At 34.8% G+C, this 21,778-nt stretch overlaps 1 protein-coding gene across 1 annotated transcript in view; it reads right to left on the reverse strand.

The window, feature by feature from the left end:
- Window positions 1–13,829, reverse strand: part of LOC308276102 (non-histone chromosomal protein HMG-17-like) — a gene marked incomplete at its 5' end in the record, with an annotated part of 29,412 nt that extends 15,583 nt beyond the window's left edge. The window contains one exon of the mRNA XM_080714696.1: window positions 13,720–13,829. Within this exon, the coding sequence (XP_080570822.1) occupies window positions 13,720–13,829 (110 nt within the window). The remainder of the gene's footprint in view (window positions 1–13,719) is intronic.
- Between the last annotated feature and the right edge of the window lie 7,949 nt (window positions 13,830–21,778).

The following is a 21,778-nucleotide window of genomic DNA, read 5'->3' on the forward strand; positions in this document are numbered from 1 at the left end:
ATAAGAATCTACACTATAGGAGACTAAACAGAAGCCTAAATTAAACAGGAAGACTGAGAATCAAAAAATTAAAATAAAGTTAACATAATTTGTCAGTTATTAAAATCAAAAGCTTTCTCAATTTCATGGTTAGAACTGAGCCAGTTTCTCACAATAACTTCAAAAATAATGAAATACTTAGGAATAAACCTAACCAAAAAAAGTAAAAGGGATTTGAAATAGTTACTATAAAACATTAAAGAACAAAACTGAAGATCTTAGAAGGTAGAAGGATTCACCATGCTTTTGTATTGGAAGCACAAATATTATCAAAATGATCATCTTTCCAGAACAAATCTACAGATTCAATGTAATTTTCATTAAAATACCATAGCCATATCCTTAAATTCATAATACAGAAGGCACAGAAAACAAGAAACTAAAAGGTGAATCAATTAGTGGGATTGCATGAAACTGAAGAGCTTTTGTACAGCAAAGGAAACTGTCAAGAACCTCAGCCGAGAGCCAACAGAATGGGAGAAGATTTTTATCATCTAAACCTCTGATAGAAGACTAATACCTAGAATATACAGAGAACTCAAGAAATTCAGCACTAAGAAAACAAATACCAAAATCAAAATTGGGCAAGGGAATTAAATAGACACTTCATGAAGGAAGAAATTCAAATAGCCAATAAATGCATGAAAATATGCTCAACATCATTAGCAATCAGAGAGATGCAAATCAAAACTACACTGAGATTTCACTTAACTCCAACTAGAATGGCAATCCTTCAAAACATGAACAACAACAAATGTTGGTGAGGATGTGGAGAAGTGGAAACTCTAAAACACTGTTGGTGGAATTGTAAATTAGTGCAACAACTTTGGAAAAAAATATAGAGAATCCTCAGAAGAATGGGAGTAAATTCACCATTTGATCCAGTAGTACCACTTCTGGGTATCTACCCAAAAGAAAGGAAACCAAACTACAAAAATAATGCATGTATATTTATGTTCATATCCCCACAATTCATCATTGCCAAACTCTGGAAATAGACAAGATGTCCATCAACAGATGAGTGAATTACAAACTGTGGGATATGTACACAATGGAATTTTACTCAGCCATGAAGAAAAACACAATTACATAATCTATAGGGAAATGGAATAAACTGGAGGACATTATGCTAAGTGAGATTAGTAAGTCACAAAAACTAAGAAATCAGATGCTTTCTCTAATATGTGAACACTAAAGAGAAATGAGTAACAGGAGGAACTCTAAATGAAGGAGATCCTATATCAGAACAAATAAGGCAACCTAACTGTGGGGATGAGAGGGGACAAGAGGGAAATTCTCTAAGCACATGATGTACTTTAACAAACATAGCAAAGTCAATCTCTAAGCTAACCTGAGGAGGGGGGACTCAAGAGGGTAGGAAATGGGGAAGGGCTAATTGGGTGGTGTGTACCTGTATACCTCCACCATCTTTTATCTCATTAAGATGCATAACTACAGTGCACCAATAAAAATTTTAAAATTATATTACAGAGCTATAGTAATAAAAAGAGCACTTTATTAATACTAAAGCAGACATATAGACTAATGGAGCAGAATAGAAGATTCAAAGATAAATCCACACATTTATAGCCAATTAAATTTTTATAAAGGGGTCAAAAGTATACACTGGAAGAACGGGAGCTTCTTCAATAGATGGTGTTAGCAAAACTGGTTATCTATATGTGGGAAATGGGGAAAATCCCACAAGTTCAATCTGCACAAGAGTGAATTCAAGATGGATCAATGATTTGAAAATACGACCAGAGATTTTGCAGTTAATTGTAGAAAGAATAGAACTCCTATATACAGGCACAGGTTAAAACTTCCCAATAAGACCTTAAAGACACAATAAAATAAAACAAGGATTAATATGTGTTTTTGTATTAAACTGAAGAGCTTCTGTGCAGCAAAGAAAACTTGCAAGAACCTCAAGAGAGAGCCAACAGAATGGGAGAACATCTTTGTCAGCTACTCCTCTAGTAGAGAACTCATATCTATGATAAAAAGAAAAACTAAAAAACTCATCACCAAATAACAAATAACTTGATCAAAAAATGAACATGTTAGCCAGGTGTGGTGGTGCACGCTTGTAATCCCAGCATTTGGGGAGGCTGAGACAGGAGGGTCATGGTTTGTGGACAGCCTCAACTACTTAATGAGGCCCTTTGCAACTCATTGAGACACTGTTTCAAAATAAAGAATAAAAAATGGGGTTGGGGGTATAGCTTGGAGGTAGAATGCCCCTGGGTTTCATCACTAGTACTTAAAAAAAAAAAAGAAAAGAAAAAGTCAACAACCTAGATACTTCACCAAAGAAAAAATACAAATGGTCAATAAATGTATGAAAAATGTTCAAAATAACTAGTAATCAGAGAGATGAAAATTAAAACTATTCTGAGCTTTCACCTAACTCCAATTAGAATGAAAATACTTAAAATAAAATAATAAATGCTGAAGAGGATGTGGAAAATAGTAATTCTAATTCATTGTTAGTGGGATTACAAATTAGTGCAACCACTTTGGAAAACAATGTGGGAGGTCTTCAGAAGGAAAAGAAATGAACCTAACCATATGTTCCAATTATGGGTGTCTACCCGAAATAATTGAAACTAGATTACCATAGTAATTCATGCATATAATGCATATATATATGTGTGTGTGTGTCTGTGTGTCTGTGTGCCTGTGTGTATACATAATGTGTGCATATGTACATATATTTGTATATATGTATGTTTATGGCTTCACAATTCATAATTGCCAAACTATGGAATCGTTGAAGTATTTATTAAAAATGAGTATATTATAAAATTATGGGATATATATATATAATCTCATGTATATATACATATACATGCTATATATAATGTATATATATTCCATATATATCCCATATATATCACATGTATGTATATATACATAAATATACACATATGTTCCATACATGCATATGCACACACACACAAACACAATGGAATTCTACTCAGCCATAAAGAATAACAAAATTACATAAATTGCAGGTAAAATGGATGAAATTGGAGAATATTATCCTAAGTGAGATTAGTCAGTTAAAAAAATGAAGAGTTGGACATTCTCCATCATATGTGGAAGATAAAGAGAAAATGGGACACAGGAGGAACTACAGACAAGGAGAAACTTTTAGTGAAGTGAAGGAGGAGACCTGAGGGAGAAAGGAGGAGAAATATCTGAAGAGGAAGACACCTCAATGGACATGATGTACATACACAGATTTCTCAAAGACAATCACTGTGCTGAGTATGGGAAGGTGAGGAGGAAGAGGAAGTGGGGTGGGGAATGGGGCAGGGGTCAATGAGTACTGTGAGCTTGTAAAATTCTATCACCATGAACCCCATCAAGATGTGTCATTAAAATGCACGAATAAAAAAAAGAAAGAAAATAAAAGAGTTGAGACAGTTACTGGGGAGATTGTATTATCTGGGGAAGCCACAAACTACTGAGACCAAGCAGAAATTAATGCTAGATTCTTGAGAAGCTATCACTTATCAAATGAAAATATGCAAAATTCTAAATTTTAAATTCAGGAAAATCAATTTACCAAAATAAGACTGAAAGCAAGAAGCAAAAATGTACACATTATGTATCTTTTGACCTTGAATTTTATAAAATATTCATTTTTATCTTGTGATTCTACTTTTGTTTTCTCTCCTTTTTAAAGTATTTTTTTTAACTAGGAACTGAATACAAAGGTATTCTCCCTCTAAGATACATCCTTAGCCTTTGTATTAGAAAACGGGCTCTCACTAAGTTGATGAGTGCCTCTCTACTTGTTGAAATTGTCCTTGAATTTGTGATACTCCTGCCTCAGCTAAATTAATTTATTCTAGGTAGAAGCTAAAGTATTCATCAGAGAAGAATGACTCCTTAAAAAAAAGGGACCAAATTATTTAAATCCCAATCATGTTGTGATTTTTTATGTCATCATTTTTATATATTCCTGTTTTCAAAAGGAAAATAAGATTGAGGCAATTAAAGCTTAACATATCATTACTATAGACAGTCCAAGAAATCCAAAGAAAATTGGATTAAATAAAGTAGATCATGTTTTGCTAAAGCTAGGAAAAGGTCTTTGCAAACTGTGACTCTTCTCTACACCTCCTTTTTGGGGCATATTTACTGTGAACTCAGCCCTCATTATTGTTATCTGAACACATACATACACACACTCCAGATTCCATTTCCCTTTATGTTCATTGCTCTTTCTGAGACAGCACTGAGAGTTAGTGTAAGCATAATGAGGAAAAATAAATGGAAAAGCTGTTTGCAAACAATGCCTGGAACTATAGAAAAGCTTGCTAATAATTGAGGGCAATTAACTATTTCACAATAAAACCACATGCCTATATGTTGGTAATTGCATTTTTAAAACCCTTATCTAAATCCAATTAGGTGAATTTGCCAAGATTGCCATTACAATTTTGGTATCTATGGTAACCTGTGAGAAGAAGAAGAAGAAAAATGACAGCTTTGTGTTATTCTGTCTTCATATTTAAAGAATTATTGGAATGTGTATGTTTCTATTTATAAGAACTATAATAAGCTACAGAGTGTTTTTGCTTAGCAGCAAATTGTGTCCCTTGGGAATGAAGGGTCGTATTGAAAGCAAGCAGTACTAAAATTATTGGTACCAAAGAGAAAGTTAATGCAATATACCTTGCTTTTGGACATGGTCATTTCCAGCTATAGAGATGCCACCACATCCTCCTTTTTGACCTACTAGAAATAAAAAATGAGGTAAAGGGAAATAGTGTGAGGTGAGACTTCTCTTTCTAAGCACTTAATACACTCTGCCCAACAAGGTTTTGAACAAATATTATTTCCACAAAGTTTGTTGGTTATTGGTCTGTCCTCTCAAGGGGGCTTACTCATATTCAGCCACATTTTTTCTATTCAGAAAAAAATATATATTTCACATTATCTGTTATTCCATTAATATATACAACTTTATGAACCATTAAAATAATTAAAAATAAAACAACACACACAAGAAGAAAGGTAATTTTGGTGTCTATATCTGTTCACTTTGATTACAATTTGCATTTGTACCTAAGTAGCCTAGTTTATTAAAGGTATGAAGAAGATAAAACTTTGATTTGATTAGGATTATAACTTCATCATTTAGTAGAGAATGAATGGTAATTTGCAAGAAGTCAGCCCCAGAGAGGGCAAATGACAGTTCAAGGTTTACACAATTAATCAATGGCAAAGAACTTTCTGCTTTTTGTGATATTGTTACCACTCCAGCGTTCTTGAAATGAGAAAAGCTATAAATATATGTCACAGAGGCCCATTAAACCCATTGAATATGTTGGTTATTTTCTTCACAGTTCATCGTGAACATGCTTTGATTCACACCTGATTAGAATTTTTGTTCAATTGCATTTTAATTTTCTCACAGTTATTTGAAATTTAATTTTATCTTGTACTGCATCATTTAATTTTCCACCACAAATTACTTTGAATTCCCCAGAGATAATGGTAACTAAGCAGAGGACATCATCATAATGTTACTGTTGCTCGACAGCTAAAGATACTGATGAAGAACTAGAAGCATGGAGTTACTTATTTCTGACATGATGTTTGATTTTGGCAGTTCTCCAGTGATCTGAAAAATGTCACAAGTTCCACTTTGTGAAGTAATAATGTAGGAGAGAGATGAGTGTATGTTCTTATTTTCTTTATAGATTGAAATATACTTGAGGAAATGCACTATTTTTTATGAGCTTAAAATTCTTCAATGTCTAGTATTAATGCTACCATTTTGGTGAATCTCTATTTTGTTAGGGATTTTAAAAAATCTCTAATCAGCATGTCAGCCATAAAAAAGATATTATTAGCCATATATCTCCCCACTCTCTTTATTACAGATAAGAATATGAATGAACAAAGCAGTTAAGTAATTTATGCAAAATCTCATGGCTAATACATGATAGAGCAGATTGAAAAGTAGCACTTTAAGAATCTAGGTCCCACACTTTTACCATTATATCACACACACAGTATCTCATTATATTTTATACTATTTCAATATTTCCAAGGTGTACTTTGTATTATATTAAAGTTAAGGCTTATGAGTGATGAAGGGATTCTAAAAGGGAATAGAAAGCATAGCCAATTTCATAAAGAATTTTACAATATTAATAATTGAAAATTCTTCAGTTCATTTAAAAAAATCCTGGTAATTTTTATATATGTTTTCTCTTTCTAGTTTTATGTTAGTAAACATTATTATGTATTTTATACAAGACAGTATTGTACCACAGAAAAATTAACATAGAATCCATGACTTCTTGTCCTGAAAAAGAAACCTTAGGGGTTATTAGATACAAGTGCATCAATTAACAATTAGTAATGATGGGGAACATTTGTTAATTGTTCATGCTGTGTTCACTATGATGTTAAGCATGATAAAAGCTCTATCACATTGAATATTTTCTCACCCCCGTGGATTGGTCAGACATGAGGTTAGAATGTTTAGTCATCTTACTTGAAAGTTCTAAATAGTTATAGGCAGAGTAAATGTTTTTCCCTAAAGTCTCATATCCAGGTCTTCTAAACCTTGAATTGTGTTTGTGTCATTTTCTTGCTGTTTAATTACCACCAAAGATAGGGGATGCTTTCCTCATTTTATTTACTTATTTATTTTTAATTTTTTATTGATGCATTATAGCCATACATCTTAATGGGATAAAAGATGATGGACACATACATGCACACATCACCCAATTAGTTCTTACCCAATCTCCACCCCATTCCCTCCCCATCCCTTTTTCCCATGCTTGGCTTAGTGATTGACTTTGATATGTTTAAGTACATCACGTGCTTCAGAGAATTTCCCTCTTTTCCCCTCCCATCCCCTCAGTTACTTTGCTTTATCTGCTCATCTATAGAATTTCCTTTCTTTATCTAGAGTTCCTCCTATTACCCATTTCTCCCTAGCTTTCACATATTAGGGAAAGCATCTGATTTCTTCTTTTTTGTGACTGACTAATCTCACTTAGCATAATGCACTCTGGTTTCATCCATTTCCCTTCCCTATGCCCACCTTCATGATTTATAATGTGAAAAATAAAGTAAAAGAAATAACAAAAAATCTCACCTGTAATCTCAGTATAGATTCCCACAGCCATTAGGCTCAATGTAATTTTTATATGGACCAAATAAATAAATAATTGTCTGAAAATCATAATTTCAAACATTTTGGGTATCAGAGACCACAAATGCTTATGGAACTTGGGTACTTTTCTATCTCCTTTATAATTGTCAGTGATGAGAATATGTTTTATAATACTCCACAAAGAGAACCCATGCTTCCTCACAGATCTATTTATAGACTGAATCCAATGAACTAAAGGCGAAAACATGATTTGAAAAATAACATGACAGTTCCTTGTTAAAAATCCTTCTGAGTTTTTCTATTGCAATGAATCTGATCATTTTTCCATAAGTGAAACTCTACTACATTTTCTATGATTTTTTTTTTCTTCTCTCTTGTTGGAAATGTAGACCTTCCTTCATCTGAGCAGGTGCAGTGAGGCAGGATGATTTTATTCCCAGCAGCATGTGAGGCTTACTTACTCTGTCAGATCATACCAGCTTCATGGCCACAACCAAGGTTGCATCAATGTGTATGTGAACAGAGATTAAACAATGAATGTCATCATTTAGAATGGAAAATGTATAGATTTATTTATTTTATTTTTATGTATTTATTTATTTTTATTATATATATACTTATACATACATAATTTTTTTTTTTTTTTTTTTTTTTTTTTTTTTTTGGTGGTACTGGGGTTCCTGGAAACCCTTCTACCTCCGGGCTGCACTCCCAGACCTATTTTATACTTTTTTTAATTTGGAAACAGGATCTCTCTCTTTTTTTTTTTTTTTTTTTTTTTGGGTGGTGGTACTGTAGTTCCTGGAAGCCCTTTTCCCTCCGGGCTACACTCCCAGACCTATTTTTTTTAATATTTTTATTTGGAAACAGGGTCTCTTAAGCCACCGCATCTGGCTTCCAATTTGCGCGATCCTCCTGTCTCCGCCTACCCAAGTGCGGGGATTACAAGCGTGCGCCACCACGCCCGGCTCTAGATTTATTTTTTGAGAATGAAAAGAAGTTTTAAGGTGAGAGTTATGGATGACCATCTTTTTCAATGTATGTGCGTAGCAAGCATAGTTAAGAATAAAAGGAAGGAAGGAAAGCTGCCCTGAGAAACAGAGAGAGAAGCAGCTTTAACAATCTGTTTTTCAACCATACATCGTATTGTCCTTATAAACCAATTTCACTTGGGAATTTTCAATGATGTATATTAATTTATCCCCTTTATCACGGTGCCTATTTTGTGTGTGTGTGTGTGTGTGTGTGTGTGTGTGTGTGTGTGTGTGTGTGTATAGGTGGATATGTGTGTGGGAGGGAGGGTGGTAATCGAGATTAAACCCAGCCAAAAAAATAGGGTTTCAGTAAGTTGCCAAGAGACCTGCTACTTTGCTGAGACTGTCCTTGAACCTGTGATCTTCTCAGCCTTCCAAGTACTGGAATTACAGACATGCTTCACCACATGTGAATTACTTTGTCTAGTTTGAGTTGGGATTCTAATATATCTAGAAGAATTCCTTTTAGCTCCCTAGATTGATCCTTGATGAATCCTTACTGATGTCTATATGTCAATTTTGCTTGAGGTCACTCTTCTATTCAGTTGCTCTGTTTTTACTCCACTTTGATTTCTAGAACATGCTAAGGTCTTTCCCAGCTTCACACACAACACACTGTTCAATTTTCTGTAATTCGCTCCTTGATATTCCCATGGTTGGCTGCTTTCAATGTTCAAGTCCCATCTCAAGTGTTTCCCTCTCAAGCACTCTCCCTGGCCACTTTCTACACAGCACCCTTCAACATATTGTCAGTTATAGGTTTCTACCAGTTGCTTTGGTACACTTTCTTAATTTTAGTATACATATATAAAGTATATATATATATATATATATTATTTTTGTGTTTAATTTTGCCTTTTTTTCTTATATCTAAAAGACTGAAATTCTATGATACTTAGAACAACATGAAATATTTTCCATTACTTTGTCAGAATATAGCATACTCTATTGCATAGTTTCTATGACTTTTGGGGGATACTGGGGATTGAACCCAGGGGCATTCTACCTCCAAGTTATACCCCCAGCCCTATTTTTATTCTTTAATTTGAAACAGGGTCTCATTAAGTTGCAAAGGGCCTCACTAAGTAGCTGAATTTAGCCTTGAACCAACAATCCTTACTGTCTCAGCCACCCAAGTACTTGGATTACAAGTGTGTGCCACCATGACCTGCTAGTTTCCCTTAACTTTTAAATAGATGAAAAAATAGTAAATTCCAAAATACAGATAAAAATATTCGAAGAAAATTTGAAAATTCAGCAATGTTAACCAAGATGGAAAATGTGATTTTTATTCTATGAGCAAATCAGTTATCAATAAGAGTATTAAAACAAAGCAAAGTTTTTGTTTTGTTTTGTTTTTGCAGTACTGGAGATGAAACCCAGGGACATTCTTCTCTGAGCTACACCCCCAGTCCTATTTTTTATTCTTTATTTTGAAACAGGGTCTCACTAAGTAGCTGAGGCTGTCTATGAATTGTGATTCTTTTGTCTTAGCCTTCCAAATGCTTTGACTACAAGCATGCACCACCATGCCCAGCTTAAAAGTTTTTGAAAATAAGTAATTTATTTGAAAAATATTCTCCTCACTTAAGATATTTTAATAATTTGATACTATTTTTATAGGTAGAACATCATTGGATATGATTTTTGATGTTCTCATTTTTTATGTAAGAAAATTCAAGTACTTAAAATTTAATGAACTTCCCAAATATTTAGAAGCCAGTTAAAATAGAATCATGAGATTGGGCATTGTGGTGCATGCATGTAATCCCACGATTTGGTTTGCAGACAGACTCAGCTATTTAGTGAACCCTTTACACTTCAGTGAGAACCTGTTTTGAAAATAAAGAATAGAAAAGTAGGGCTGGGGGTGTTTTTCAGAGGTAGAATACACCTGAGTTCCATCCTCAGTACTGCAACAAACAAACAAACAACAAAAAAAAAAATCATGACCAAACTAGTTTCTTTTTTTTAGATCAGTGATCTTTTTGCCACACCATATTAAGTTTTATTTTAATTGTATCATAATCAGTGTCTCTAATATTTTAGACTGAATATAGATTTAGATACTATGTGTGGATTCCAGTTGATTGGACACTCAGTGAAAACCTTCTACAATAATTAAAAGTCTTCTCTGTCAACTTACATCCTATACCTCCACTCAAAATCCCTTTGACGGAGCCAGAAAGCCTCAATCTTCTACTCCAATCATCCACAACTAAAATATCTTTACTTTTTCCATACTTATACCCCAGCCACATGCTTTCTGCTCCTTCTCTCTGATTAATCCAATCCTACACAGGTCTGAAGAACCATCTGTTACAAGACAGCTTACCTAGTTACTGAAGCTTGCACTCTTCTTTTTCTGAGAGTTATTTTGTATGAATATCTTTTCTAATCATGCCATTGATCTTGCTTTTAATTTGCTTCCAGTTCACAGAGAATTCTTCAAAAGGAGGATGCTTTTACTTTCTGTGATACTTTCCCCAGTGCTGAGTATATAACCCTTAGCAAATATTTTTGTTGTATTGCTTTTTATTGATTGGTTTATTGGACTCTCAATAAATTTAGTCATGATGACCAAATTTAAGAAGTTTACAGTGATATCTAATGATAATCTGAAACCTATTTTAAATATTTGCTTTTGTGTGTGTGTGGGTCTAGGGATGAAACCCAGGGGCAGGCATTCAACCTCCGAGCTACACCCCCTGCCCTATTTTTTATTCTTTTTATTTTGAAACAGGGTCTCACTGAGTTGCAGAGGGCCTCACTAAGTAGCTGAGGCTGTCCGTGAACCGCAATCCTCCTGTCTCGGCCTCCCAAATGCTTGGATTACAAGTGTGCGCCATCATGCTTGGCTTCTGAAACCTATTTTAGAAAAATTCATTCTTTATAAGAAATGTTGATAAATGCAAATATATTAATTAAGTTTTCCTTCTTTGTAGTGATATGATCAGATCAGAAACAAAGATGGACATATAAATAGTCCTTCTCTAGGTAGCTCAAATCCACTTGGAGGTCACAGATGGAGCTTGCACATGAAGTTCTGGGTAACTGCGACTGGTCACAGTGCTAGAATTTTCTATTATACAACACCACTGTCCATTGGCCTAACTTCCGAGATGAGAGATAATTTCACGTGTATAAGAACAGAGTCTAAATAATACAATATATCAGAACAAAACCCAACATGATTGGAGATTGAGATGGAACTGTCAGCAGCTGCAATATTAAAATAATTGTCCTTCAATCAGTATAAACAGCTTTACTCAGAGTATCCATTATTCAATAGTGACTGTTTGGAATAAATGTTTTATTGGGGCAGGAGGAAAAATTAAGCAATAAATAGAATGTCAGGAACACTGGAGCCTTTCTGATTAGTGCCACATTATGAGAAAGTCATAATATAGAAAAAGAAATAATCTTCAGGATATTTCCACTCAAGGCTTATAAAAACAATTGCTTCTGATTGAGGTCTTTTATTTTTATAGACACAATATTGGAAGATGAATTATTTATTGAATATACAAGGCAAAGAGTCTGCTGAACACTTTTTGGGAGTCCTTATTAAAAACAAACAAAGCTCCATCAAACTATTAATGCTGCAAAAGGGAATTTAGATATTCCCAGGAAAGGAATGTTCATAGGCTTCTGTATAAACTTGGATTTTGATCATTTCTGTAGTTTTATATCAGAAAATTAGAGCCATTTATTATTGTCATTTCTTCATCTCAAATTTTCTGACCTACTTAGAGTGGTTGACTTAGTTGAAATAAAATATATACTGGCCAGATGTAGTGGCACATGCTTATAATCCCAGTACTTGGCAGTCTGTCAGGAGGATCACAGATCCAAGGCCAGTGTGCAATAAGTTATTGAAACTCTGATTCAATTTTTTTAAAAAATGCAGTGGGCTAGAGGTGTTGAACTTGAGTTCAATCCACAATATCACAAAAAAAGAAAGCATCAAAGAAGTTCTAATCAGATTAAACAAAAAATGACAGTTTATGTCCCTTTTCTTCCTTAGATTCCATATATTAGGGAGAGCATCCAATTTCTTACTTTTTGTGACTTACTAATCTCACTTAGCATAATGTTCTCCAGTTCCATCTATTTCCCTGTAAATTACATAATTTTATTCTTTATAAGTGAGTAAAATTCCATTGTGTACATATTCCATAGTTTTATAATCCATTGATCTGTATACATGATGTACATTCATAAACATATCAAAGTCAATCAGTAAGCCAAACATGAGAAGGAAGGAGAGGGAGGGAATAGGACAAGAATTGGGGAAAAGCTAAGTAAGTGATGTGTGCATGTATGCCTCTAATATCTTATACCTCTTTAGGATGTATAACTACAATGCACCAATAAAAAATAAAAAATAAAAAATGACAGTTTAAGCCACACTTGTGGTAAATGCATTAAACTGATTCATTCTGTTCAAGTCTCTCATGGAAAAACATTATTCATATGTCCTCTATGAATCTGGGTTGCAGTATATTCCTGTCACTTCCTGCTATATGAATAAAATTAATATATATGGATATATATATATATATATATATATATATATATATATGGATATATATAATCTTTAGGTGTTGGATGTATTTATTTGAGGATGAGAATGCTGTGATTTTCACAGACTAAATGACACTTCAAAAATCACACAGTTGTTAATCAGAGCTCTAGCCTGGATTTATGTCCCAACTATTTTACTTTAGACCCCCATATCATTGCCCTCATATCAGCCTGGCCTTTCTCTGATAAGTCTCATTGATAATTACTAGTATTTCAAGTTATCTTTGCTAGTAGTAATCATATCTTATATTATACATGAGATATAGTTAAGACATAAAGTCTTTGATTTTGACTGCAAGCCTATTTGTTTAGAATATCTTTTAGCTTATGTAATATGGTGAAAATTATAAAAGTTGTCTATTTTCTGCTGGAAAGGTACCAGAACATGTTTATTGCTGCCTTTTCTGTCTATGCTATGGATGTAATTCTCACACTAAAGCCTGGCATTGCCTCTGCAAGTGTTGTGCTGCTTTTGAATATTTATCCTGCTAAGAACTTCCTATATGACACCAAGGGGCTAGAATAAAAATGGAGGAGGATCTGCTGTGCAATATATAGTACACCTGCCAGTCTAGGCAATTCCAAACTTGTCTTCAAAAATAAAATTCTTTCATCTGTGTCTATCTTCTACCACAGAAGATGTCTTGGGAGAGTTTGGAGGCTTGGCAGCAGCATGACATCATAAACATACTGGCACAGAAGCTAGAAAACAAGATACACTAAACAGCCCCATGATCTTGCAAACTATTGAAGCTTACTAATACTTAGAATCACTTTTGAAGATAAACATTATGCTTTTTTATCCAGATTATAATTGCTAAATTAGAAGTCAAATGAATAGCAAGAAATAGTGCTTCTTTGGCTGGTTCCTGTAGTCTATTACAGGAAATTCTGCTTGCCTCTTACCTGCCAATCTTGCTACTAGTTATAAAGAGGTGCTCTGCAGAGAATCCCATTGATACTCGCAGCTTTTCTTTCCTTCTCATCTGCGCACTTCTCTCTATCTCTTTGCCCATGAAGACATAAAGAAATAGTAACATCTGGTTCCTGCTGTTACAGGGGTTCGCTTCCATGAAAATAGTACTAACTGGTCCCTGTCTTTGGGGTCAAAATAAGTCTTTCCCCACAAATTGGACTGTGTTAAGATCACAATGTACTAAATCTACCAAATAATTTTGTGTGAGAACTGTGGAAATATGGTAATATTAAAGTGGTGTCTACCCTCCTATCTACTATCTATTTTTGGCAACAGCGCACTTGTATAATCATTTACAATTAAGATACTTTTAGAATGGAATAAGATATATGCAAGTGACTATTTAGACTCAGATTCTGGCTGATGGTTAAATTAAAGCCTGGCTGGTGAAAGGTTTTGAGCATGGTAATGTAAAGGAATCAAGGAATAACCTGAATAAATGAAAACTATACACAGGGTTAAGGAAATAGAGATGCAAGTAGTTGGATACTGAATAAAATCTTGGTTTGGTTTACATTTTGACCTAGAGCAGCCCCCGAAAATTGAAAGTTCTTCATGGACAGAAAATTGGAGTTGAAGGAATTTGAAAGATTAATGCAGTATGAATAATGCATGAAGATTCAAGGTGATGAGAGAGAAATACCAGTATACATATGTGCCATGTGACATTAAAACCTCTGAGACCTCTACCTCAGAAAGGGATAAATTTGGAATCTGCAATAGGCTCAGGAAAAACAAGCAATTGTATAGGCTGAAAGGAAGGGAAAATGAAAATACTTGAAAATCTTGAGTCACACAACTAATGGAAGTATTTGGAAACAAATGGATGCTGTGTGACCTCAGATATTTGAATGATCACAAAGGGAGCAATGCTGCTTGGAAGGAGATGCATATGCATTTGATTTCAGAGAAAATGGTCATAATGGAATGCTAAAATATTACACATTATATGCTTCTGAGCAGAAAATAGGGAAGTTCAGAAGCAAGTGATTATATAAATCCCAGAGTCAATTGAAGAAATCACTGTTACCCAAGTCAGCAGAAGAAATAAATCCCCAGGAATGCCATGTTATAGGGCAGTCTCCTATAAACTACTGTAATTAAAAACAAACAAACAAATGACAGAAAATGCTTATCAATCGATGCAGTCACCAATCTCTTAAATGTAGTTAAAAACATTAATACAAGTCACAGTTTCTGGGACCTCCATTCTTTTGTATTTATAAATGATTTAAGAGCATCTTTAAAATGCTAATCTAGTAATATTGCAGTTCTGAATATAATTGAGGTAGTGTAAATTAAACATTACTTTATGTTATTTTTAAATGTAAACAGTATTAGACAAATGGGATCTAAAAAGTAGAAACCAATTACTAGACAAAGCTAAATTATTATTATTATTTTCAGTACTAAGGATTGAGCCCAGGGGAATTCTACCTCCAAGCTATACCCCTAGTCCTATTTTTTCTTCTTTATTTTGAAACAGGATCTCAGTAAGTTACAGAGGGCCTCATTAAGTAGCTGAGGTTGGCTGTGATCCTTTGATCCTCTGGTCTTAGCCTCCCAAGTAATTAAATTACAAGGGTGTGCCACCATGACTGGCTCCAAATTATTATTATAAAAATAAATTTTACTAAATAAAATGTTAAAAAGAGGTATCTATGGCAGAAAAAAATCTCCATTGTATTCAGATTACATCATTTATCTCCTGAGCACATGGGGCACTTACATGTTCCATTCCTTTGGTATTTAGGCTGGGTAGTGTTACTCATTATGGCCAATGGATTGTGGGTGGAAGAAAACTAAGTCAATTCTGTATCTAGTAATTTCATTTATCTTCTCCCAGGTGGTTTCCCATCTTTTTGCATGCACCTGAATATAAGAAACTGTGAATGCTAGACCTTCCAACAAAAGATCCAGCTGATGTCCCTGAAACATCTCATGGAATACAGCAGCTCCACAGAACCTTCAGTGGAATCTTCTTTAGATATTACATACTGATAACAGAAACCTTTGTCATACTGGACCACTGAGTAGGAGTTTATTTGTCATCACTGCATAGTTTATCAATCATGGAATAATTATTACTAAATATGCATATGATCTAATAATAATTTGGAGTTGTCTTCTATCTCAGGACAAAACTAATGTCTTAACATCTCCCAATGAAAAAGGCAATTCTGTTGGTAATACAAGCTTAAGTTTTAACTCTGTCCAAGGGTTTTATAATTAACTTGCATTCGCTCACTATGGCATGAGTGACTTTGCATATTCATGTGAACATGTAGAATCAAGCTAAACTTTCACTATACTTTGACTAGCACAGGTTATATTCTAAGTACTATTCCCTTTAATAGCAGACCAATACCTTCAATTAATCGAATCTAAGAATCAATTAGAGATTTTTAGTACCATTTGCTACATTTTTCTTTTTTCTCATCTTATCTTTTAGAGATCTGTCATATTATTTATATTAAGTATACACAAAACAAATTTCATCTGTTATAGTTTACCTATCAGAGATTATCTATTATTTATCTTTCAGCATATTATTTACTTTGAAAAATTACTACAGTGTTTTTATTACAAAGTTCCTGCTCATCAAAGGAAACCATCAAGAACCTAAAGTGAAAGCCTACAGAATAGAAAATATTTACCAGCCATACTCTAATAGAGGGCTAATATCCAGAATATTCAAAGAGCTCAAAAGACACTACACTAGCAAAACAAATAACCTAATCAAGAAATGGGCAACTGAGTTGAATAGACACTTCACAAAAGAGATACAAATGGCCAATAAATACATGAAAAAGTATTCAACATCATTAGCCACCAGGGAGATGCAAATCAAAACTACACTGAGATTCTATGTAACCTCAATCAGAGTGGAAAGCATAAAAAAGTCAAATAACAACAAATGCTGGTGAGGATGTGGGGAAAGAGGAACTATTTTTACAGTGTTGGTGAGAGTGCAAACTAGTTCAGCCGCTATGGAGATCAGTGTGAAGATTCCTTAGAAAACTGGGAATGGATTCACCATATGATCCAGCTATACCACTCCTAAGTATCCTTCCAAAGGGGTTGAAATCAGAGAACTACAGTAACATATGCATACCCATGTTCATAGCAGCACAATTTATAATAGCCAAAATATGGAACCAACCTAGGTCTCCATCAACAAATGAATGGATTGCACAATTATGGGAAATTCACAAAATGAAATTCTACTCAGCAATACAGAACAAAATCAGATCATTTGCAAAAATATGAAAGACCTGGAGATTATGTTAAGTGAGATCAGCCAAGCACAGAAAGAGAATGGACATATGTTTTCTCTAATATGCCCAAACTAAGGTGTATTAGGGATACCAGAGGGACTTCCGATAATGGAGGGGAAATATCAGCAAAGCTAGAATGGAAGTGTATGAGAAGAAGAAGGCTGAGATTGATTAACAGAAGAGCTACATTAGAATATATGTATAAGTGTGAATGTATCATGGTCAATCTGGACATTCATTCCTGGACAGGGCGGAGGGGAAGGTGGTGAGGAGGGCACCAAGTACTGTGTGAATGTATGCCATTGTCAATAAGACCCACCTTATGATGTGAAACTATAGTGTACCAATAAAAAAAAAGAAAAATGACGGTAGACTAGGCATTTTTCCATAAAAAAATATTTTACTTTTAGAGTATTTTCAGGCTAATATAAAAGTTGAGTAGAACTTAAAGAAAGTTTTGTTACATAACCTAGCCTTCACAGAAAAATCCTCCCTCTCTAGCAGCATTTCACACTGGAGTGCTGCAATTGATATAATTACTGAACTTACATTGATACACAGTTGTCATCACTCAAATACACAGTTTACAATAGAATTGATTCTACAGATTGTGAAAAACGTATGTGTCCACCCTTATAGTATCATACAGAATAGTTTCCCTATCCTAAAACCTCATTTTTTAAAAAATCTATTCATCCCTCTCTCTCCTAACCCTGGCAACCACTGACCTTTATATTCTCTCCACAGTTTTGCCTTTTTTAAAATTTTATAGGATTGAATTTACACAGAATGTAGCCTTTTGAGATTGGTTTATTTCACTTAGGAGCATACTTTTCCCCATGTCTTTTCATGCTAGATAGGTCATTTCTGCTTAGCACTGAATAATATTCTACTCACCCAGGGTACCAAAGTTAATTCACTCACCAACTGAAGCACACATATGTTGCTTCCTAATTTTGGAAGCTATGAAAAAAAGAGTGCTATAGTAATTTGTGTGTGAGTTTTTGTGGGACCATGCATTTTTATTAACTTTGGTAAATATAAAATGCAATCGCTAGGTTTTAATTTTACAGTATGCCTGATTCTGGAAGAAACTGTCAAACTGTTTTCTATGGTTGCTGTACCATTTCATGTTCTCACCAGCACTGAATGAGATCTTCCTTTATTCTATATGTGTTCCAGCATTCGGTGATATTGGTGCTTTAGACTATAGCCGTTCTAATAGGCATATAGTGGTCTGTTAGTGTTTTAGTTTATAATTGCCTAAAGACTTGGGATGTTGAGTACCTTTGCTATACCTAATTTCTTTTTGTATGTCTTGTTCAATAAGGTGTTTGCTGAAATATTTTGCTCACTTTTAAAAAGGATTTTTTGTTTTATTATTGTTTAGTTTAAATTGTGTTTTGCATATTTTGGGAAAAACTCCTTCCTCAGAAATGTGTTTTGCATATATTTCTCCCAGGCTGTAACTTGCCTCTTTTTCCTTTCTACAGTCATTTTCCACGGAGTAATAGTTTTTCATTTCAGGGAAGTCCAACCCATTAACTATTTCTTTGATGCATTACACTTTTGTATTTTACTAATATTTTTGCCTAAGTTATATGTAAGAAGTTTTATAGTTTTGTATTTATATTAAGGTTGGTGATCCATTTTAGCATATATTAATTGAAAGTTTTAGATCTGTGTCTGTATTGTTAATTTTTATTTGATATTTGTACCTAGATATTGAGTTGTTCCAGCACTATTTTGGGGGAAAATACTCTGTTTTGATCCTGTTCCCTTTTCTGCTTTGTCAAGGACCAGCTGTGTATTTGCCATGACTATTCATGTGCTTTCAACTCTCTTCAATTGACCTATTTGTTTATTCTTGTGTGTAGTCTGGGTTTTAAACTTATTTTTATTATAGAGTAAAAAAAGTTTCAAACTTCTGCAAAGGGAGATTGAGCTAATTTTAAGGCCTTTCAAAGATTTAATATGCTTTGAAAGCCTTACCACTTTTTTTTTTTTTTTTGTAGTACTGGGGGTGAAACCCAGAGGCTTTTCTACCTCAGGGCTACACTCCTGGACCTATTTTATACTTTATTTAGAAACAGGGTCTCACTGGGTTACTGAGAACCTCACCAAGTAGACCAAGTAGTTGAGGCTGGCTTTGCACCTATGCTATCCTCTTGTCTCAGCCTCCCAAACATGGGGATTACAAGCGTGCACCACCATGCCCGTCAGCCATACCACTTTTTACCCTTTGAACTTTATTTGATTGACAATTACATTTTAAATTCTGAACTTGTGGAGGAGAGAGAGGATGTTATTAAGTACTCTGGTTAATTGAAAGTTAAATAAAAAAGATTAATCAAGTTGCCCATTTTCTATCAGAAATTGCTAGTAAGTTTTCCCACATCAAACACACCTTAAGTAATTTTCAATACTTGCTATATTATAAAAATGTTTACCTTACATATTGCAATGAAATTATTTAAAATATGTGTGAAATTGATATTTATTAAAATGCTATTTAGGAAAGAATTTTATATAGTTTTGGTCTAGAAAGAAGTCCCAAAATTGTCACCCTGTATGGTGCTTTTGACTCAGATACTTGTTTTTATTACATATGAATAATTTACATAGTGTTGTTATTGTAATTCTCATAACAGGTATGAATCCAGGTGCAAAAGCATCTTTGAAGATTGTACTTTTGTATAAATGAGGATGAAGTCTTCTAATTATGAGGACTTTTTTTTGCTATTTCATATTAAGGACACTTGAGTAACCAGGGAATTACCTGCTTCAACCTCTCAGGTGTAATGTCTTCTGAATAATTGCTAAGTACATAATACTGCTATTTCTAGTGGAAAAAATATAAATTTTTAACACAACTGCCTCTTCAGTTAATAGCTTTACACACATCATACAAGAAATTGTTACTTTTTTGGGTTACATTCTATGCATGTTGATTATATATGTTGTGAACAGTTTTTATTTTTATACTTTTATTAGTAGATTGCAATTATAAATTATATTGAGCTATTGAGTGATAGATATATACATGTACACACTATTTTGGAGAATTTCCCTCCAGATCCTAAAACAATAGTTTTATCATTAAAAAATAGTTTTTCCTACCTTGGCATGGTAGTGCCAGTAATCCCAGTAAATGGGAAGCTAAGATGAAAAGATAACTTAGTGAAGCTCTCAACAATTTTATGAGTCCCTGCCTGTTTCCAAATTAAAAAAATAAAATAAAGCTGAGGATTTAGCTTTATAACATAACCCTCCCTGGGTTACATCCCCAGAACGATGATACAAACAAAAATTTTTATTTTGTTTTGTTTTGTTTTGTGTTTTTAGTATGGTAACACAATAGGGTCTGATGGAAAACAGAAAACAAATGTTAAATGTGCAATCAAGGTAATCAAGGTTCATGGAAAATTAGAGTGGTAAAGAAATTAAAGTAATCCGTAATCCTGCTTTCATTTTCTAGACTGGAAGCATAAAGACTAGAGAAGAAAAACCAAAAACAGAAAAAAAAACCCAAAAAACAGGTAGCAAAGTAAGATTTCAAGGCTCCCTCCTCCTTGACAAGTTGAGTCTCTCCCCCTTCCCACAGGGGCAGAACCCTAGAAAAGGAGGAGACTCTTCTGGGTGATATGGCAGGTGATATGGTGAGACAGGCCCTGTTGCAGAGGGGCAGCATTCCCACGCATAGTCCCACCCCCAAGAGGTATGCCTTAAAATAAAGGCATTTTCCCTCCAGCCTTGGAGGGGCTCGCAAGTCTCGGGACATCCTGAGAGGACCACATTAAAACTTACCACGCTTCCTGGTCTTTCTCATGCCTTTTACTTCCCATGTGCACCTAACATCTGGTGCCCACCCTGGGACCATTATTTTTTTTAAATTTAATTTAATTTAATTGTTTAAAATTTTTTTCTTCTTTAAAAAAAAAAAAGTTCCCTGCCACCGCCGCTGCCCTGGCATGCTCTGTACGGCCTTGGCAGAAACCTCTGCCTTCCCAGATTCACCAGGGTGCATGTATCCACTGGGACTATGCACCCCCCCCTGCCTGCTGCCACATTTTCACTAGACTGCCACCGCCACCACTCCAGGACTGCTTCCACCACCCCAGGCCCACCCTGACTGGAGACCATAAGCCACCCTTTTCCATCCCTGCTGCTCCACCTAGGCCTGACCTTCAGCAGACCAGGACAAGCACCTGGGTTCCTTTCCCTGCTCCCTCTGCCTGTGCTTCCTCAAGCCCGGCCCAGTGTCCTGCCCTTCCCGGACTCTGGAACTCCAACCAGACCCTGGCCCAGACTCTGGCCATTCCATATCCCACATGTGGGCAGCAAACTGGTGGGAAATGAGGCCACCCTCAACGCTCACACACACACACACACACACACACACACACACACACACACACACAGGGTGCAGGTACAGAAGGATGATCTTCTGAGCACAGAATACCTCTCTCTGTCTTAAGATGAGATTCCAGCAATATCCTAAATGCTGCGGTAATTGGTTTTAGATTGGGAAGCTCTGGGAAGGGGGGGTGATCTTGCCCAGACAGGCCACTAAAACCCCACCCTTTCTCTCTCAGATGGGGTTCCAGCACTCCAAAGAGGAAGCCAGATCTCCACTTGCATGTGGTCTCCAAAACTGGGAAAAGTTTGATCCCAAAACGCTAAAAAAAAAAAAAAAAGCTCTCATTTTTTT

The sequence above is a fragment of the Muscardinus avellanarius genome, assembly GCF_963383645.1.
Source record: "Muscardinus avellanarius genome assembly, chromosome: 17".
Taxonomy (NCBI): Eukaryota; Metazoa; Chordata; class Mammalia; order Rodentia; family Gliridae; genus Muscardinus; species Muscardinus avellanarius.